The following is a 19,153-nucleotide window of genomic DNA, read 5'->3' on the forward strand; positions in this document are numbered from 1 at the left end:
TTAAGGCACATGCACACCCGGTGAGAATCAGACCTTAGACTACTTATGTGTTTTTTGTAAGTTTTAGTTGTAAAATAATTGCACAAAGCAAAACTCTCTGAAAGATATGGGCCAGCATCAGCTTGAAATGGACATTTAAGACTTTGATTGGACTTGATGATATAGTGACCAATCCCAAGGTGGATTCATAAAATAAAAATCCATAGAAAAGTCTAATTCATCGCTGTTATTTTATATGGTATTTGTTATTTTATATGGTATGATAGACTCCCAATATGAAAAACTGGTGGCAAGAGAAGGGATGGTAAGCATATAAAAGTAAAATAAAAAATGTTTAGTCCCATATGGAAGAAATAGAGTAAGATCATGCCAAAGTGGTGAGCCATACTTGCCTGGACGAGGTCTATCGGCGATCAAGAAGGTCGATGGCTTAAGAAGACGCTTGGACGGGGTTTATCGGCGATCAAGAAGGTCGATGGCTTAAGAAGACGCTTGGACGGGGTTTATCGGCGATCAAGAAGGTCGATGGCCTAAGAAGACGGCCTGCATTGCACATAGGAGGAGCGTCTTTCTACCATCTCCTCAAACGGAGGAGTGGACGTCATAATTTGTGGTAGCGAGGGAACGCGTTTGTGTGGCCTCAACAATGCGCAAAGTCTAAAATTAGTTTTTGTTTGTTTGAAAGGTGGTAAATGGATATGCTGAATTTATTCTTAATGAATTATCTTATTTTTTACAATTATTTTGTTTTTTTATTTCATAAATAAATCAATTATAACACATTGTGAATTACAGTTAAGTTCTTTTTAAATTGTGATACGACGGCCACAAAGGTGGGAACAATTTGCTTCCTTCTATCAAAGCAAAAGATGAAAATATTGCATGCAGATAACACCCCAGGGATGCCCGCTTGGCCAGCAGGGTGGTTGTGAAGGTGTTGAGAGGAAGGTGTTAGGTCAAACCCCATTGATGCACGGGTGTGTAGTTTTTCACAACGTAAGGCAGGATGGTTGTGAGACCCACCTGAGATTTTACTCTTTTTGACAAGGGTTCCTCCTCACCAGAAAACAATAATGCATGTTATTGCCTAATCTGGTACCATTTGGAAAGAGTCAAGAATTTGAAGTCTCAGCCCCCACTTTTTCTTCGGCTGATGACAACTTTTTTTTTTGAAAGCCAAGCTGGGGTTAGGCAGACCCCTACCAGTTATACAATGATATCATTGGGATTCGAACTTGCAACGCCGCCCAACACAACACAAGGTGATGTGTAGGGGTGGCAATCGGGTCGGGTTGGCATGTCAGCATACCTCAACCCGACCCGTTTATTAAACGGGTCAGCTGTGGCAAACACGAACCCGACCCGTTTAATAAACGGGTAACCCGACACGACCCGCCAACCCATTTAATAAATGGGTTGGGTCGGGTAAACGGGTTTTTAGGTTCGCGGGTCAGGTTGACGGGTTGACGGATCGGGTTGGCAGGTTGGCGGGTCGGGTTGACGGGTTGACGGGTCGGGTTGGCGGGTCGGGCAGACGGGTTGGCGGGTTGGCATACCCCCAACCCGAACCCGACCTGTTTAATAAACGGGTTACACGGGTCGACCCATTTATTAAACGGGTTGGCTTAAGCCCAACCCGAACCCGCCTAAGAGGGGGGTTGGCGGGTCGGGTTGGTGGGTCGTGTCAGAAATTGCCACCCCTAGTGATGTGCACTAGCCATAGGCGGAGCGGGGGGGGTAGCCCAGTCCTACCTCCCGAAACAGTTAATTTTTTTTTTAAAAGCCCAGTCCTAACCCAGTTCATAGGTTTTTATCCATTTTTTTAGCCCAGTCCTAACCCAGCCCAACCCAACCCTGACTGCAGCAAATAGTTTGATTTGTCCATATGACATAGAATTTTATTAATAATTGTAGCCATTTTTTATTTTATCTCAAAAAAATTTTTTTTTATCAAATTTGCCTAATTTAATACATTTTTTTAATGAAAAAAATGTATTTTTTTAATCAAAGAAATATTCGACATTGTAAGCCATTTTTTATATTTACAAGGAGAAACCACCCCGAAGATCAGAGACAAAAATCATGTCTATACATCCTAATAAGGCAATCTAAGGCCCTATTTTTACTAACCTAAAATGTAGATCACATTTCTAAAGTTAGTTTCATGAAAAAAATAAACAAATAAAAAATAAAACTCATTTTTAAGTAATAAACATGACCAAATGTTAACCCTATTATCATTATTCTGAAATCATTTCTCAAATTAATCAATGGTAACCAAAATCCCAAAGTAGGGTTAAAAAATGAACCCAATAAACCCAACAGGGTATCTTTGGTTTGACTTGTTTACCAGTAGAACGAGCTCGTGTCTTGGCTCATGTTCATGTTCAGCCAAACCGTGCTCAAGTTAGACTCATCATTGAACATGAGTAGCTGGCTCACCTAAAAAAAAAAATTGTGTTATTTATATATGAAATATATGAGTAACTAGAATATGAGAACTACGGTGTGAACTGGGCGTTTTCAACATTTTTTTTGGAAATCCAACCATGTAGATGTGTTTGGCATGAATCATGTATGAAAAAATATGTTTTTTGGGCGCTTGAATATTTATGAAGATTATGAGCTATTGATTTTAAAGCCTTAAAAAAATCTGGTTTATGCATCATAATCGGATCGGATGATTCGAGATCTAGTTCTTATAAAACCAAGCATGATGATCGTATCCATAAAGTTAGATTCAAAAGAAAAGAACAAAAAATCTATGAAAATCGTGGTTCACAGTAGTTCTCATGTTCCAAAATATATATATTTTATATACTATACTTGATATATATATATATATATATATATATATATATATATATATATATATATATATATATATATATACAATGAATCATACTTTCATTTCATCCATCTTACTTTGTATATTACACTTAAAACATATACCACAACTATAATAATAATATATTTTTTATCTATTGGGGCTGGACTCGTCTACTCGTGGCTTGGCTCACCAGCCGTACGAGTCAATCATGACCGAGCCGAGTCGCGAGATGTTCTGTTCATTTATCAGGCCTACCTCAAAGATTTAAGTTCGTCCTTGACCTACGGATTAAAGGCAATTTGGTCATTTGAGATTTGAGGTTGGGTCTTTGACTCTTAGCCTCTTAGGTCTTCGCCTCTTCGCCCCCTTGTTCGCTATAAAAGCCCCAGTCGACCCTCTCTCTCTCTCTCTCTTCCACGATGATCTACGACGCCAACTCTTCCCTCTTCAGATCCTTCCTCAGCCAGAAGGGCAGCAGCGCCTCCGATAAGAGGTCTCTCTCTCTCTCTCTCTCTTCATGCCTATGTTGGATGTAGAGGCCAGTATATTTTGTCAAGGTAACATATGTTTGTATGAAGTGTTTTTTTTTATCATTTTGGTCCTGCTGCCACATAACTGGTGTCATTTAAACGCGCGTTTTCGGGCGAATCGGATATCTTAGCAAAGTTTGGATATCACAGAGTTTTGTGTTCTACATCATTAGTCCTGTGCAATTTTATGCGTTTAATGTATTAGTGGTACTTTTCAGTTTCATGCTGATTTCATTGCGCTTTTAGTTTTTTCTCATTAACGTTATCATGATCATCAAAGTAGTTTCTACTCAGCACCACATTTTTGGCAAACCATATTTTGGCAAAATATGAAAATGGTGTTTCACTAAGCGATTCTCTAATTCAGATACGTTAAGAAGATTCACATTAGTTTCGTTACGAATATTGGGAATTTTACTTTGATTAATGTTAAGAAAACTACGAAGATTTATAATTAAAGCTTTCTAATAAAGCTGTGCTAATAGCATAGTGCTTTTCTCTCCATTATATAATGTCTAATTTAGGGGTCAATTTCAGTTGTTTGGATTGCTTGTGACATGTGCTTGTTGTAAATCAAATTTTTTTTTGTGCTTTACTATTATTGCAATTGCTATTGAATATAATTGACCTTTGTGAAAAAGATATAAAATCTGATCTGATGTATTGATTTTGCAGAAGGTCTCTTATGAAGAAATATAATCGCAGTATATTATTTGGTGTATATTTTTGGTTTGATGAAAATATGTTGCAAGACTCATGTAATTATTTATACAGTCTAAAGTTGAAATTGATGCATTTAAAATTTCCTCTTCTACTCGGTTTGGTGAGCAGCCTGAAAATTATTGCAATTATATGACCAAATTAACTTGTATTAAGGGTTCAAGGTCATAGAAATGCATCTATTCTTTCCTGATAAGACAACTTTTAACTGGTTTTAGATTATGATTAAGTGGGTATGTTATATAGTACTTCTTTTTCTCTTTTCTCCCTTTTTTGCACTATTATAATTACCATTATAGATCTATATAAGTCACCGTGAGTAATCCATTTGAAATCATAAATATGGCCAATTTTCAAGGTTCCTCAAAAGCTAGACACTTGCGTAAGCGAATTTATCAACTCCTTTACCAGCGCCAACGACAGAAACGTGGAGAAATGAGAAAAGAGAGGCTGAAAATTTTAGAAGAGCTAATAGTGGGAGTCAGTTGAGAGAAGCACATTGGACTATTGAAGCTAAAGAAATGGACAGTGTTAGCCACTATTTGTGTGATTGGGAGAAGGAGGAGGGTGTGTCTAGTTTTCAGGGTCAGCCTCCTCTTGTAGGATATTCAATAAGTCAAGGTCCTCACACTTGTGCAAGTATCATTATTTCATCTGTGGCACATATCGTGAATTCCAATATCTGACTTTCTAACAGAGTTCATGCCGATAACACTCTTTTTCCAGTTTGCTTTGTTCCCCACGTGTTATTTCTGTCATTACAAATTTGTAATGCTGTCTGGTACCTGTTTTGAGCAGTGGATGAATGCGGTAGGATAGTCCAGTTGCCTCCAACAACAGCAGCCTCGCCATCATTTCATGTGGATGATGATGGTCACAATCTCAATGGTTGTATGTTTTTCATCCCACCTTCTTGTTGCTGTCTCAGGCACCATCTTCATTCATTTATTCATACATTCTGCTACTACTCATTTAGGCATCGTACAGTTACTTTCTGAACAATTTTGTGAGACATCAAAAGTAAAAGTAAGTAAACAGTGCCCAAGGGATCAAATACAAATACAGTCTAAGTGATCTATCTAAGCCATCACATTTTGACACACCATATGCTAGACTTGAATATCAACGTATTTATCAAAGAGAGCGGCGGCAACATCTTGCTGCAAACCACAAAGCTCTCAGAATCCACAGATTGCTCCAGTACAACTCTGGAATACAATCACAGAAGGATGAGAATCAAGGTTTCCTTTTTCCTCATCTGTTACCCTTTGTGATTGCCTCCAATAAGGTCATGTAATCCGTTCTAATCAAAACTTCTTTATCTTCTAATTTTTCTGTCATGGAGTTGTGCTCAAGAGAAATTATCATGGTGACATATAACAAAATTTGCAGTTTCTGATCTAATTACTTTAGTTGCATTGCCTTCACCTATCAATGCTACCCAAGAATCACAATTAATTGGGCACATCAATGAAAATGTTAAGTTAACTTTTATGCGCTCATGTTGATCTGTTCTTTTAGCATTGACAATGACTACCTGTTTCCCGATTTACCTATTCATTTTCCATTACATGTGTAGCACTGTAGGTTTACTCCATGCTTTTTCCTATGTAGTCAAAGGCCCCGACTAGCCACCGACTAGTCCGCATAGTCGGTCTAGGCTTAAGTAAAATGCCCAGGCTTTGCAATTCCTAGGTAGGTACCTTAAAAGGTACCAATTTTTTACTAGGCAGTAGGCACCGACTAAGACGCCTAGTCGGCGACTAAGCTGCCTCTGCCTAGGCACGAGGGCAGTTTAGTTATTTATTATTCTTATATATTTTGTTATTTTTTTATATATAATTATATATTTGTGTGTGTTTGTGTGATTTGTTCTGTGAAATCATGAAAACATGCTTAGTTATTATATATATATATATATATATATATATATGTGTGTGTGTGTGTGTGTGTGTGTGTGTGTGTGTGTGTGTGTGTGTGTGTGTGTGTGTGTGTGTGTGTGTGTGTGTGTGTGTGTGTGTGTGTTACTTTGCTTTTGGGATTTTTTCGGTGAAACATTGAAAGCATGCACAGTTATTCTTAATTGATTATGCTTTTTACATATGTGTGTGTTACTTTTTCTGATGATTTTTTCTATAAAAGCCTAAAAGAATGTTTAGTATTATGAATTATGTAATATGTTATTTATATATGTATGCGTTATTGTGCTTTTGTGAAAGGTTTGAAAGCATATTTTGTTGATTATACTGAATATGTTATGAATAATTGAAATTATATATATATATATATATATATATATATATATATATATATATTGTGAAAGCATGTGTAATTTTGTACGTGTAATGAAAAATCTTATTAGTAAAAGAATTAAACATATTTTTATGTATATTTTGTGTACTTTTTGTATTTTAATTGGGGTACCGACTAGCCCCACCTACTCCTCAACTAGTCTTTTTACGGATCAACTGACTAGGCACCGCCTAGCGCTTTTGACTCTACATAGAAACTGCTCAGGATGTTAAAATTCCAAATGTTGAATCACAAAATCAAAAGACAATCTCATAGTCACTTGCACGAGGTGAACAAGTAGATGTGTTAAATTTATCTAGGTGCTTCACTTTCACTTTCTGAAGTTAGACAAGAACAGAAATGCCTCTATCAACGGGAACGGCGGGCATGACAGAGGTCCTTCCAAGACAATCATCAAGAACAGTTTTGTTCTAGAGGAAAGCCACATGATTACAAAAATCAAGGTCCCTATTCCTTGAGTAGATGTCTTTTCCCCCCTTTTTCATTCCGCCAAGCTTCAGCTCCATCATATTCTCCTATGATTGATCCCCCACTGATTATTTTAATTATTGAAAAGCTTGATTGATGCTGCATACTTGTCATGCAGTGCATCAACCTGGTCCATTACATGAAATGCCTCCAATTGGAGGTGCTTCTAATGTTGAGCTAGTCGTAGGTATTTGTGGTTCCTACTTAATAATCTTAATTTCTATTCCAGCAGTATTACATTGCCAGTTCCCATCTTCTCCAGTAACTTCTAGTCTCCTTCCAATTGTGTAGGACAATGGAACAAACAAACTACTTCCAGTCGTATATGTGATCTCTGCTTGTCTGGTAAGATCAGTTAGTGCACGTCACCTTGTGTTGGGGATGTTGCAAGTTCAAAACCCAATGGTATCATCGTATAACTGGTGTGAGTCTGCCTAATCCCAGCTTGCTTATCCAAAAAAAAAACTACTTACAGTAAAAAAAAAAATTGAGGATCAACAAGCCAAGGCTCTGAAGTTTGACCCTTCACGTGCTTCCTTAGAAGCAGTAGCTAAACATGAGCGTAGGCGACTTTATCAATGTCTTTACCAACAGCAGTGATGCCAGCGACTAGCTACAGAAAGAAGAGTTCAGTGGCAGTCATTGATCACATATTTCATATTAAATCACAAAGTGAAACCATGTAATATATGCCCACAATTGTACAGATGATGCCGGATATGCTGTTCACATTGGCTCAAATTTTTGCATGAGCATGAAGCTGTTTGACCCATAGTCACAAATATTAGCGATATTTTCAAAATATCGTGATATTATTGTTGTATTTTCAGCAAATTATATTATAGGTAAATTATCGTGATATTTGAAAATATTGCCAATTTGATAATATCACAATATTATCAATTGTTTTTACTGTTTTTATTTATTTTCTACATCTTAAATGTGTTTTCTTCTTTATTTTGTATTTTTGCTTATTTCTTTATTATATATGTATTTTATTATCTAAACATGATATTTTCTTACTTATTTTGCTATTTTTATATATTTTTTATTTTTTTAAGCCTCAAGACTTTGCTGAGATTTATCACCAAACCTATAATACCACGAGAAATAGCCTCGCCGAGATATAGCCAATACCGATATTTGTGACTATGGTTTGACCATCACTTTTGTATAGCAATGATGGCTGTAAATTTATTTTGATATATTATCATAATTATTATCTTTGATCTGAGTACTTGCTTCTCCTGCTTATTCTCATATTTTTAATGTTACATGTGATCTCTCTCTCTCTCTCTCTCTCTGTGGAGCAAAATTGTGTACCACAACCAACAATCTTGTTGTATGTAAAAGTTTTGTCTTTTGCTTGTTCGGCTCATATGTTGAACTTATGGTTCAGAGAAGAAGTGGAAACCTGTGTAACTGCACAACCATCAGTAAGTGTCTGGAGCAACTTTATCTCTGCCGGCAACTTGATTTTAGTTTGAGACTGTGATGAATTGCAGCTTTGGCCAGGGGCTGAGCCAGGATTCTAACCTAGGGTGGGCACAAATACAAAGTAAAAAAAAATAACTACAAACAATGTCTTTTTAGGAAAAATTACTAACAATATGTTTCAAAAAACCAAATCAAAATGTTATTTTCTACAAACATCATAAATGGTTCATTTATGCTAGATAAAAAACCTTAATCTTCTAACCAAAATCAAATCACACAATATTCTTGGATTCATGTCGAATGGTAAACAAAACAACAAACAAAAACCTTAAAACTATGAACTAAACATTTATATCATTTTAAAAAACTAAATCAAAACTGATCACTACAAACAACATAAGTTATGCATTTATGCTAAGTAATAAAAAAACACAAATATTCTAACCAAAATCACATCTTGCAATATTCATATATCCATGCCTAATGATAATTGAAAAAAAAAACACAAAAAAACCCTTAAGCCATAACTAAACATTTATGCCGTTAAAAAAAAACCCTAATCCCTACAAAGTACAAACATTATAAATTATGCAAATATGATTAATTAATAAAAAACTCTTAATATTCTAACCAAAATCAAACCACATAATATTCATGGATTCAGGCCTAATGGTAATTAAACACACACACCTTAAAACCATAAACTAAATTTTATGTCATTCTAAAAAAAATAAATAAAAACCGTAAATCCTAACAAACATCACATTTATAGATATGCTAATTGAAAAAAAACTAATTAAATATTTACTTCATTTGAAAAACTAGAATAGAAGACATAAATCCTAACAAAAATCAAAGATTTAGGGGTTTGATAACCAAAATCAAACATTTATTAATGGAATCACTCTTAATGATAATTAAAAAGAAAATAACAGATAAAAAACCCTAAAACCTTCATTATATGATCAAGTAATAAAAAAAAACAAATCAATACCCAAAATTCTAAAAGAAATAATAGATTTATGCTAATTGAAAAAGAACAAATAAAAGCTCCAACTCCAATGTTCTAACAAAAAATCAGCCATTCATTTTTCATGCTTAGTGCTAATTAAAAAAAACACGCACACATACAAAACCCTAACATGGGCGGACGGCCGGAGAGAGAGAGAGAGAGGACCTGATGCAGGGCAGGACCCGATTGGGCCCATCGTGCCACTCGATCCACCACACAGGGCAGATGAGAGACCCCGTGACTATGACTCACCTGCAGGGCCGGAACCACGATGCAGGGAGGTACCCCTGCGCACCTACGTCAGGCGTGGTGGAGCTCACGCGCCCCAGAACCAGCTGCAAAGAAGGACTGAACCGGATCGTGGGTCGGATCCAAATCTGGACCCACGACCCGATCCAGTAGACAGTCTTTAAAAAGCCTGTCTAGGGTTGCGTGAAGGATTATTGAAGACTCAAAAGCTCCAGCCGACTTTTCTTTTCCTGCAGTTTTCCTTTTCTTTATTTGTTTACTGTTTTCCATTGCATTCTTTCCTGTTTATTGCATTTTCTCATTGCCTATTGAGACATTTCTGAGTTTAATAAAGAAGTTCAGCCCCATCGATTTACGGTGGGCCATTATTTCTCTCCTCCTTCAACGTGAATTGCATCAAAGTGGTATCAGAGCAGCGGGCGTTCCAACTTCATCAGCGGTATGGCTCTTGAGGAGGGAACCGATCCGGTACAAGGCGAAGTGCGTGAGGAGGCGAGCAGCGAAGATCCCATGCTGCGTGTCATGGAGGTGTTGACGAAAATCCAGGAGAACGTGTTGCGTGTGACCCGAGATGTGGCAGGCCTATCGAAGAGACTGAATGGGATGGACGATCGGTTGACAGCACTTGAGGCGCGCAAGGGAACGTGCGCAATACCAGGTGCTGACGTCGATGAGGGCGTGTTTGCAGATCTGAACCTCCAAGGGGCTGAATCACACCAACCGATACCTCTACAGCGAGTGACCACGCCTGTTTCAGCATCCACGAAGGGTCCAGACACCTCGCGACAGCACCAGGGGATCCCACCGAACAACGATGCCCTGGTAAGAGCACCCCACTCCCGACAAAGGCTGACTGCGCCTGTTTCACAGGTGGGCCAGAGCCTGCAGGGCCCCAGTGTTGCGCTGGGCCCACCTGCAGGCCCAGGATCGTGGCAGGGACCCGCTCGGGCTGTGTCGCAGGGTGAGCTGAGTCGGCAGAGACCCAGCGTCACGCTGGACCCTGCTGCTGGCCCGGTCCTATCAGTCCAGTTTGGGAGAGACGAACATTTCTTCCCCGACCCCACACGGGGAGGCTCCGTAGCCGCATCCCTGCGAGCTGGAATGGGCGAACATTTGTTGATGGATCCAGATCCAAGAAGATCCAATCCAATTTGTAATGCAACAGGACCCAGGCCTGTATCACTGGGACCAGCCATTGGGTCTCAGGGAACGGGTTTGGGTCTAGACACCCCTTACCCAGCCTACCTAGTTGGTTCCGGTTCGCGGGCAACCCCGAGCCAGAACCAACCCACTAGTCCCGACCCTCAACAGATACCTCAGACCGACCCTAACCCATATCGGACTCGGACGGAGCTCCAGTTTGGATTTGAGCCGGGTCAAAACCAGACCCATAATGCTATGGATCGGGGATCGAGTTCAAACCAAGCTTCTTATCCCCACAACTCGAACCTCGATCCAACCCACTCATATCTGGGTCCGACGAGTAGTGTAGGAGTGGGCCCGATTCACATCCCATCGGGCGAGTCAACCCATCCATATACCCACCAACCCCCATACCCATACCCGTACCCAAACCCAAACCAACCTGTTTACCCAAACCTGACCCAAAACCCAACCCAATATCCGGCCCCATACCATACTCCTAACCCACAACCATATTATACCAATCCTACCCGTCCGGCACCAGAACCTCAACCGAACCCTCCCCCGAACCTTGGACATCCCGTCATCCCAGTACCACCATACCAGCCGCAGATGGTGCCCGCCCACGGGCAAACCCGACCGAGGCAATGTCAGCAGGAACCGGCGCGCTCCGACCGCCGACCCCCCATCGGGAGAGGTCGACAGCACCAGCAACCCGGCGAACAATACCACCATATGGGCAATGAAGCAGCTTGGGATGACGACATTTTCTGGAACGAGCATCCTGCAGGGATAGTGGAGCCGCGGCAACAGAGACCACCAGACCACTCTTCCACTTATGGCGTGAAATTGGATCTTCCGGAGTTTGCGGGGCGATTTGACGCAGAGCAGTTTTTCGACTGGTCTTATGCAGTGCAGTTTTTCTTCGATTATCACACAGTTGCTGAACATCGTCGTGTCTCGTTAGCTTCTACACGATTGAGAGGCCTAGCACAGACATGGTGGGTGGAGCTACAACGATCAAGGGAGCGACAGGGATTAGAGCGCGTACAGTCGTGGGAGGAAATGCAAAGACTGATGCAATCAAAGTTCGTGCCGTCGGATCACGCCGAGCGAGCCTACAAGGAATACCTGACCCTGCGCCAAGGTTCCCGAACTGTAGCAGAGTACACCGCGGAGTTCCATCGTCTTTCCCTGCGTGTGCAGATCGAGGAAACAGCTCGTCAGCAGGTCACGAGGTACATTTCGGGTCTCCGCCCTGCTATCTCTGATGATTTTAGTTGTGTCACGGTCGAAACATTAGATCAAGCCAGCAGTTATGCCATGAACATCGAGGACAAGCTGAAGCGGAGGCAGGAATATCGGACAACCCGTAGTGAGCCCTCCAACCGACCCAAGCCGAGTTTCCCAACCAGGGGAGCAAGCTCCCCTAGTGACTCAAAACCTAGGACCGACCTTAGCAAATCTGACTAGTCAGGTCCAGCTTTCCACACCCGGTCCAAAACCAAACATACTGAGTCGACCCTTCGTTGCTTTAGGTGTCAAGAGTTAGGACATGTCGCGTCCAAGTGTCCGACCGTGAGCAAGAACACCCATCTGGTTGAAGGGATTGTCGAGTCCGCAAGTGAGAGTGATAGTGAGGACAATTCATTAGTTGAGGTTGAGGATGAGCGAGGAGTTATAGAGTTCGACGGCAACGTCGAAAGTTTGTTGTCCATCCGTCATGTGTTAACCACACCCCGAGAATTGACCCCATCGAAATGGCTAAGGAATAACATTTTTAGGACTCGATGCAACTGTGAAGGTCACGCTTGTGATGTCATCATTGACACCAGAGCATGTGAGAACATGGTATCTTAGAGTGTGGTGTCTACCTTGAAACTCAACACCGAAAAGTTATCCCAACCCTATAAGATGGCCTGGTTCAAGAAAGGAAATGAGGTTCCCATCACTCAGCGTTGCCTAGTCCGGTTTTCCATGAGGGAACACTACCACGATGAGGTGTGGTGTGATGTGGCCCCTATGCATGCGTGTCACATTCTTTTGGGACGTCCCTGGCAGTTTGATCGCCAGACCACTCACGATGGCCGCAAGAACACTTACTCTTTTACCTTTAATGGCCATAAGATCGTCCTTCTACCAATCCGGGAGACGGGTTTCCCCACAGTTGACAAACCCGAGCGAGTCCCCCGGCTCGCAGGCCTCTCGTACCGGCTTTTCCTGGACCACTGCCAGGAAGATGGCTATTGTTATGCCCTGGTGGCTAAGCCAGTGATGAGTTCACCTGTGTCCATTCCCGCGGATGTTGCCCCTCTCCTCGAGGAATTCCGCGACGTTATGCCGGATGACCTTCCTGATGGATTACCTTCGACAAGGGTGGTTCAGCATGCCATTGATTTTGTACCCGGGTCGAGTCTACCCAACCTTCCCGCTTATCGCATGAACCCTTCCGAACACACGGAGTTGTTACGACAGGTTCAGGAATTACTGCAAAAGGGTTTCATTCGTGAGAGTGTTAGTCCTTGTGCCGTGCCTGCCTTACTCACTCCCAAGAAAGATGGGTCCATGCGCATGTGTGTCGATAGCCGTGCGATCAATCGCATCACCGTCAAATACCGTTTTCCCATTCCTTGTCTAGATGATATGTTTGATATGTTATCTGGTGCCTCCATTTTCTCTAAAATTGATTTAAAAAATGGATATCATCAGATTCGTATACGCGAGGGAGACGAGTGAAAAACAGCATTTAAGACACGTGATGGATTGTACGAGTGGTTAGTCATGCCGTTTGGGTTGTCTAATGCCCCCAGTACCTTCATGAACATGATGACCCAAGTTTTGCGTCCGTGTCTTGGGAAGTTTGTTGATGTCTATTTTGACGACATCTTGGTCTATAGTTCTTCATTGTCTGATCATTTGAGTCACCTGCGTCAAGTCTTAGATATTTTGAGAAAGGAAAAATTGTATGCCAATGCCAAGAAGTGTGAGTTTATGACATCCAGTGTCGTGTTCTTAGGGTTTATTGTGTCTTCTGATGGCGTCAAGGCCGACCCTGCTAAAGTCCGAGCGATTGTCGATTGGCCTACCCCAAAGACTATAGGAGAGATCCGTAGTTTCCACGGGTTAGCCACCTTTTACCGACGTTTCGTGAGAAATTTTAGTACCCTTATGACCCCCATCACGGAGTGCCTAAAAGGTACTAGCTTTCATTGGACGCCAGCGGCTAGCAAAGCCTTTACGATCATCAAGGACAAAATGACCAGTGCCCCTGTCTTAGCCCTCCCCGATTTTAGTGCAGTCTTTGAGGTTGAATGTGATGCCTCTAAAGTGGGGATTGGCGCCGTCTTGAGCTAGAATCGTAGGCCTGTCGCCTTCTTTAGCGAGAAGCTGACTCAGGCCAGGTGCCAATACTCCACTTACGATGTTGAGTTTTATGCCGTTGTACAAGCTCTTCGTTATTGGAGGCATTATCTCATTTACAAGGAATTTGTCTTGTACACGGATCATGAGGCATTGAAGTACCTGAATAGTCAGAAAAAGTTGAGTGTTCGTCATGCCAAGTGGGTCAGCTTCTTGCAAGAGTACACCTTTTCGCTTCGGCATCAATCGGGTACCCTGAACAAGGTGGCTGACGCTCTTAGTAGGAAGAACAGCCTGTTGATGACTATGTCGGTGCAGGTCATAGGTTTTGAACAATGCAAAGAGTTATACCCTACAGACCCTGATTTTCACAAAGTCTGGGAAGGATGCACCTCCTCCGCTCGTAACCTTGACCCCCGTTTTTGTATTCATAATAGTTACCTCTTCCGTGGCAACCAATTATGTGTGCCCAATTTCTCCCTCAGGCTTCAGTTGATTTCTGAATTACATGAAGGTGGGTTAGCAGGGCATTTCGGGCATGATAAGACGTTCGCTCTCTTAGATGAACGATACTTTTGGCCCAAAATGCGCAAAGATGTCAAGTTTATCCAAGGTTGTCATGTGTGTCAAGTGTCCAAGGGTCATCGTCAGAATAGTGGTCTGTACACCCCGTTGCCCATTCCTGAACGACCGTGGGAGCATGTGTCCATGGATTTTATCGTGGGCCTTCCCTGCACACCACGTCGTTTTGATTCAATTTTAGTAGTTGTTGACCGGTTCTCCAAAATGGCTATCTTTATTCCGTGCAAACGCACCACCGATGCCTCTTTAGTCGCTTCATATTATTTCAAAGATGTTGCCCGTTTCTACGGTCTACCTCACACAATCACTTCCGATCGCGACACGCGTTTTATGAGCCATTTTTGGAAATCGTTATGGACCCTGTTAAAAACTAAGCTCCAGTTCAGTAGCGCGTATCACCCCCAGACTGATGGTCAAACCGAAGTTGTGAACCGCACCTTAGGAAATTTGTTACGGAGCTTAGTGGGCGAAAATGTCAAAACCTGGGATCTCGTTCTGCCTCAAGCCGAGTTCGCCTATAACAACTCCATTAACCGGTCCACTGGTAAATCTCCGTTCCAAGTAGTGTATGGTCGGTCTCCCACCCATGTCGTTGACCTCGCCCCTGTGTCAGATCTCTCAGCTCCAGCTCTGGATGCCTTTGATGCCGTTGAATATATGCGTGACATTCACATACAAGTCCGGACCAAACTTGTTGAAAGCTACGAGACCTACAAAGCTTTCGTGGATCAGGGTCGTCGTGATGTCCATTTCGAGGTCGGTCAACTTGTCTGGGTGTACCTGCGCCCATAGCGTTTTCCCGTCGGTACCTATAGCAAATTAAGTCCTAAGAAGTATGGCCCCTTTAGGATCCTCCAACGGTTAGGTTCGAATGCTTACCTCCTTGAGCTGCCCGATGATTGGCATATTTCCCCTATTTTTAACGTGGCTGATCTATATGCTTACTGTGGCAACAACAAGTCGACAGAGCCGACTTCTTCCCAACCAGGGGAGTATGATGCAGGGCAGGACCCGATTGGGCCCATCGTGCCACTCGATCCACCACACAGGGCAGATGAGAGACCCCGTGACTATGACTCACCTGCAGGGCCGGAACCACGACGCAGGGAGGTACCCCTGCGCACCTACGTCAGGCGTGGTGGAGCTCACGCGCCCCAGAACCAGCTGCAAAGATGGACTGAACCGGATCGTGGGTCGGATCCAAATATGGACCCACGACCCGATCCAGTAGACAGTCTTTAAAAAGCCTGTCTAGGGTTGCGTGAAGGATTATTGAAGACTCAAAAGCTCCAGCCGACTTTTCTTTTCCTGCAGTTTTCCTTTTCTTTATTTGTTTACTGTTTTCCATTGCATTCTTTCCTGTTTATTGCATTTTCCCATTGCCTATTGAGACATTTCTGAGTTTAATAAAGAAGTTCAGCCCCACCGATTTACGGTGGACCATTATTTCTCTCCTCCTTCAACGTGAACTGCATCAGGACCACAGCAGGGGGGAATGGCCGGTGTCGGTGGATCCTCACAGGGAGGGCCGGAAGGCCGGAGAGAGAGCGAGAGAGGGTGGGATTGAGGAAATGCATAACCAAAGGGGGGTCGGCCTCTTTTGGTTGGGCACCAGCGCCCACCCTGACACTGCCCATGCTATCAATGGCCCACCCTGACCCATATCCCTTTTAAGGGATTTCAGCGGGTCAGGGTATTGCCCACCCTCTCGCTAATGTGGCTCCACCCCTGGCTTTGGCCATCTGACAGAGTTGGCAGCTTATGGATGTTAACTACTTTTATTTGAGATTGTTTTATGGCTTATGTTTGGCTCTTGATCTTTTCGTGGTACATCTTAGGCCTTCTATTACACCTATTTGTGGGCAACTATGCCAAGAAATCACATAGCCTTCTTGATGCTGACATCGTTTTGATCAATGCACCAGGAAAACGGAGGAGCATAAGCCCAAGGAGCAGAAACCAAAAGCTAGCGAGAACAAGCCAATCATGACCGAATGAGGTGTTTGAGACCATGGCCTGGGGGTCTATCTCATGCATAGAGGTCTCCTTTTCTTTTGTCTTGTTTTGTCTTTCTTTCGTTGAGCTTAGGAAGCAGGCTTGAAATGTGAAATTGAACTTTTCTTAATCTTAACTGGTTGACTTGTTTATGTTTGAGGCACGAAGTAAGTGACTATATATGTGACTATTCTATTGTTAGAAGTTTCTTACTATTTCTTTGATTGAGTCCATTTGCTTAGAGCCTAACTTGAGCATACTTTTGACTTCACGCCGATGATGGGCTGTATAAGCTCAGTGATCTGTATGGGTGGCTCGATTCTTGACATTAATGCCTTTGGTCATTGTGCTAGAATGCTCATGGAGACGATCTGTGTTTATTGCATGGTGGGGTTTGGTTTTCTGTCTGATGACCCTTATTGTAGTAATTCTCTTTATGTAGCAAAAGATCTTGATTTGTGTCAAAGCTCGTGCTATGTGCTTATGAGATTAGCAAAAGATCTTGATTTGTGTCAATGCTCGTGCTATGTGCTTATGAGATTCACAAAAGATCTTTATTTGTGTCAATGCTCGTGCTAAGCCCGAGCAGGTTGCGAAATATTGGTAGTAAGCTTTGTGAGTTGTCCGGTGTGGGTTCTTTGTTGGTTTTGTTGCTAACATGAGGCATACTGAGTCATGCTGATTAAGTAGGAACTTTGAACTTTCAGGCCCTTGCTATGACTGGTCTTGCAAGTAGTTACATTTCCTTTCTACCTGGACAAGTGCCTGCCTTGAAATGGTGTTATGAGTCTATGCTTCATTGGAGTCCAGATTGAGTTATTGGAGCTTACATAAGAGCATGACCTTTAGGACCTTTGTCAAGTTTATTCACGACTGAGACTAGGTTTCATGTCGAGCTCAGAAGCCCTGCCCGATAAGGTTTCACCCTTATCAAGCAGAGCATGAAGAGCCCAAACTTGGCTCTTTTACCAGCCCCACTATCAGCCATGCACCATATTATCATGTTTTTTGGATTTAATTTCTTGTTTCTAAACCAGCCAGCGATCCTAATCGCCCAAACAGAGCTGTGGTCTTGCATAATTGCTGAAAATTAAGGAAACTAATCAAGTTCACGATATTAAACGCTTGAGTTTGTGAAATCGTTGCCATCAAATCTTGACCGTCCATTCATCAAACGGGCGTAAGGTCACGCAATGCAGAATCTGCTCTCCAAAATACTCTCTCTCTCTCTCTCTCTCTTCACCATATGGTGTGCATCATTCGTTGGAATTTTCTGTGATTTCTACAGGTGTGAATTTTTGGCATTGCACATGCTATCAACGATGATAACATTTTTTCAGTTTCCATGAGAATACAAGCACAATGTCCAAACTACAGAGGCGATTCAACTCAAGCTTTCATGAAAGCAACCCAAATTAGATGCAATTTACTTTGTTCGTTTAAATTTAATCATTTTCTCATGACCTTTTTTTTTTTGAAAGGCAAGCTGGGGTTAGGCAGACCCCCACCAGTTATTATTCAAAGTACCACTGGGGTTTGAACCTGCAAAGTACCACCACAAGGAGACGTGCACTGACAGCTCCTACCAACCAGGTGGAGCCCCAGTATGTTTCTCATGACTTCTTTATTTGAAAGCGTGTGGGTCGAGCCCATTGCTTTCAACTCTTTCGTTTAAGAGGCTGTAGGGCTCAGCTAATGAATGTCAACTTGCATATCTGGCTCAGGTGTTTTCTCCCATGGTACCAAATCTTTTACTTTGCAAAGTCTCAGCATTAAGACTATTATTGACCATAGACTTTCCATAAATTATTTGCTCTACTTCATTCATCTGTAAAGAATTGTTTGATACAATTTTAGGACCTTGTTGCTTTGATGACAAAGAATCAACAAATTAATGAAGCAAATGTTTAGCCAGTGCTCTGTGAAGCTTCCTCACAAGGCTTTCGATACAATTCCATCAACAGATCTCCATAATCCATTATGAACACGAATTGTGATTCCACTAATTTGGCATGGTGGATGCAAGCGTAGATACTCGATAAATTGCACATAGCTGTTTATCCTGCATTAATGTTGTTCATGGTAGGAAAGCACAATCCTTGTCAATAAACTGGTAAAATCATGGCAAAGAAAACAAGGTATTCAAAAAATAATAGGATCTTTGTACAAACATGGGCCACAAATATCGGCCAATTTTTAAAATCTCCCGAATTTTATCAGAGATTTTTAAAAAAACAATAATTATAAAAAGAAAAAAGTGATGTTTTCAGAACATCACCTATTTTCAAAATATCGTGTTTCATCCTGATATTATTGCAACATTAATGTGAATTTTTATATTTCTTATATATTATTGTATTTTCAATGTTCTTATATTTTGTAAAACTTCTTATATATATTTATTGAAATTTAAGTATACCACTATTTTCCCAAGATTTCTTCAAGAAAAAATCTTTAATTTATCCTGAGATTTGCCTTTGCCAAGTAAATCTCAAGAACAAGATTTGTGACTAT

The 19,153-nt window shown here is 41.7% G+C and overlaps 1 protein-coding gene and 1 non-coding gene across 2 annotated transcripts; both read left to right on the plus strand.

The window, feature by feature from the left end:
- The first annotated feature begins 486 nt into the window (after positions 1 to 486).
- On the plus strand, positions 487 to 644 carry LOC149840630 (U1 spliceosomal RNA). Its single transcript, XR_016431778.1, has one exon. It is a non-coding gene; the product is annotated as a U1 spliceosomal RNA (small nuclear RNA).
- A 2,573-nt stretch (positions 645 to 3,217) lies between these two features.
- LOC149840631 (wound-induced basic protein-like) lies at positions 3,218 to 16,872 on the plus strand. Its single transcript, XM_090004507.1, has 2 exons — positions 3,218 to 3,323; positions 16,570 to 16,872. The coding sequence occupies exons 1-2, from the start codon at positions 3,250 to 3,252 to the stop codon at positions 16,640 to 16,642; spliced, it is 147 nt and encodes a 48-aa protein (XP_089860633.1). The 5' UTR covers positions 3,218 to 3,249; the 3' UTR covers positions 16,643 to 16,872.
- The last annotated feature ends 2,281 nt before the right edge of the window (positions 16,873 to 19,153 follow it).

The sequence above is a fragment of the Nuphar pumila genome, chromosome 4 (assembly GCF_984573655.1).
Source record: "Nuphar pumila chromosome 4, dmNupPumi1.hap1.1, whole genome shotgun sequence".
In the NCBI taxonomy this organism is placed as follows: Eukaryota; Viridiplantae; Streptophyta; class Magnoliopsida; order Nymphaeales; family Nymphaeaceae; genus Nuphar; species Nuphar pumila.

Excerpts from the sequence above, each read along its gene's own strand:
- LOC149840631 (XM_090004507.1), top strand. The coding sequence starts at position 3,250 with ATGATCTACGACGCCAACTCTTCCCTCTTCAGATCCTTCCTCAGCCAG. Across the intron at positions 3,324-16,569 it reads AGCAGCGCCTCCGATAAGAG|GAAAACGGAGGAGCATAAGC; the intron begins GTCTCTCTCTCT and ends TCAATGCACCAG.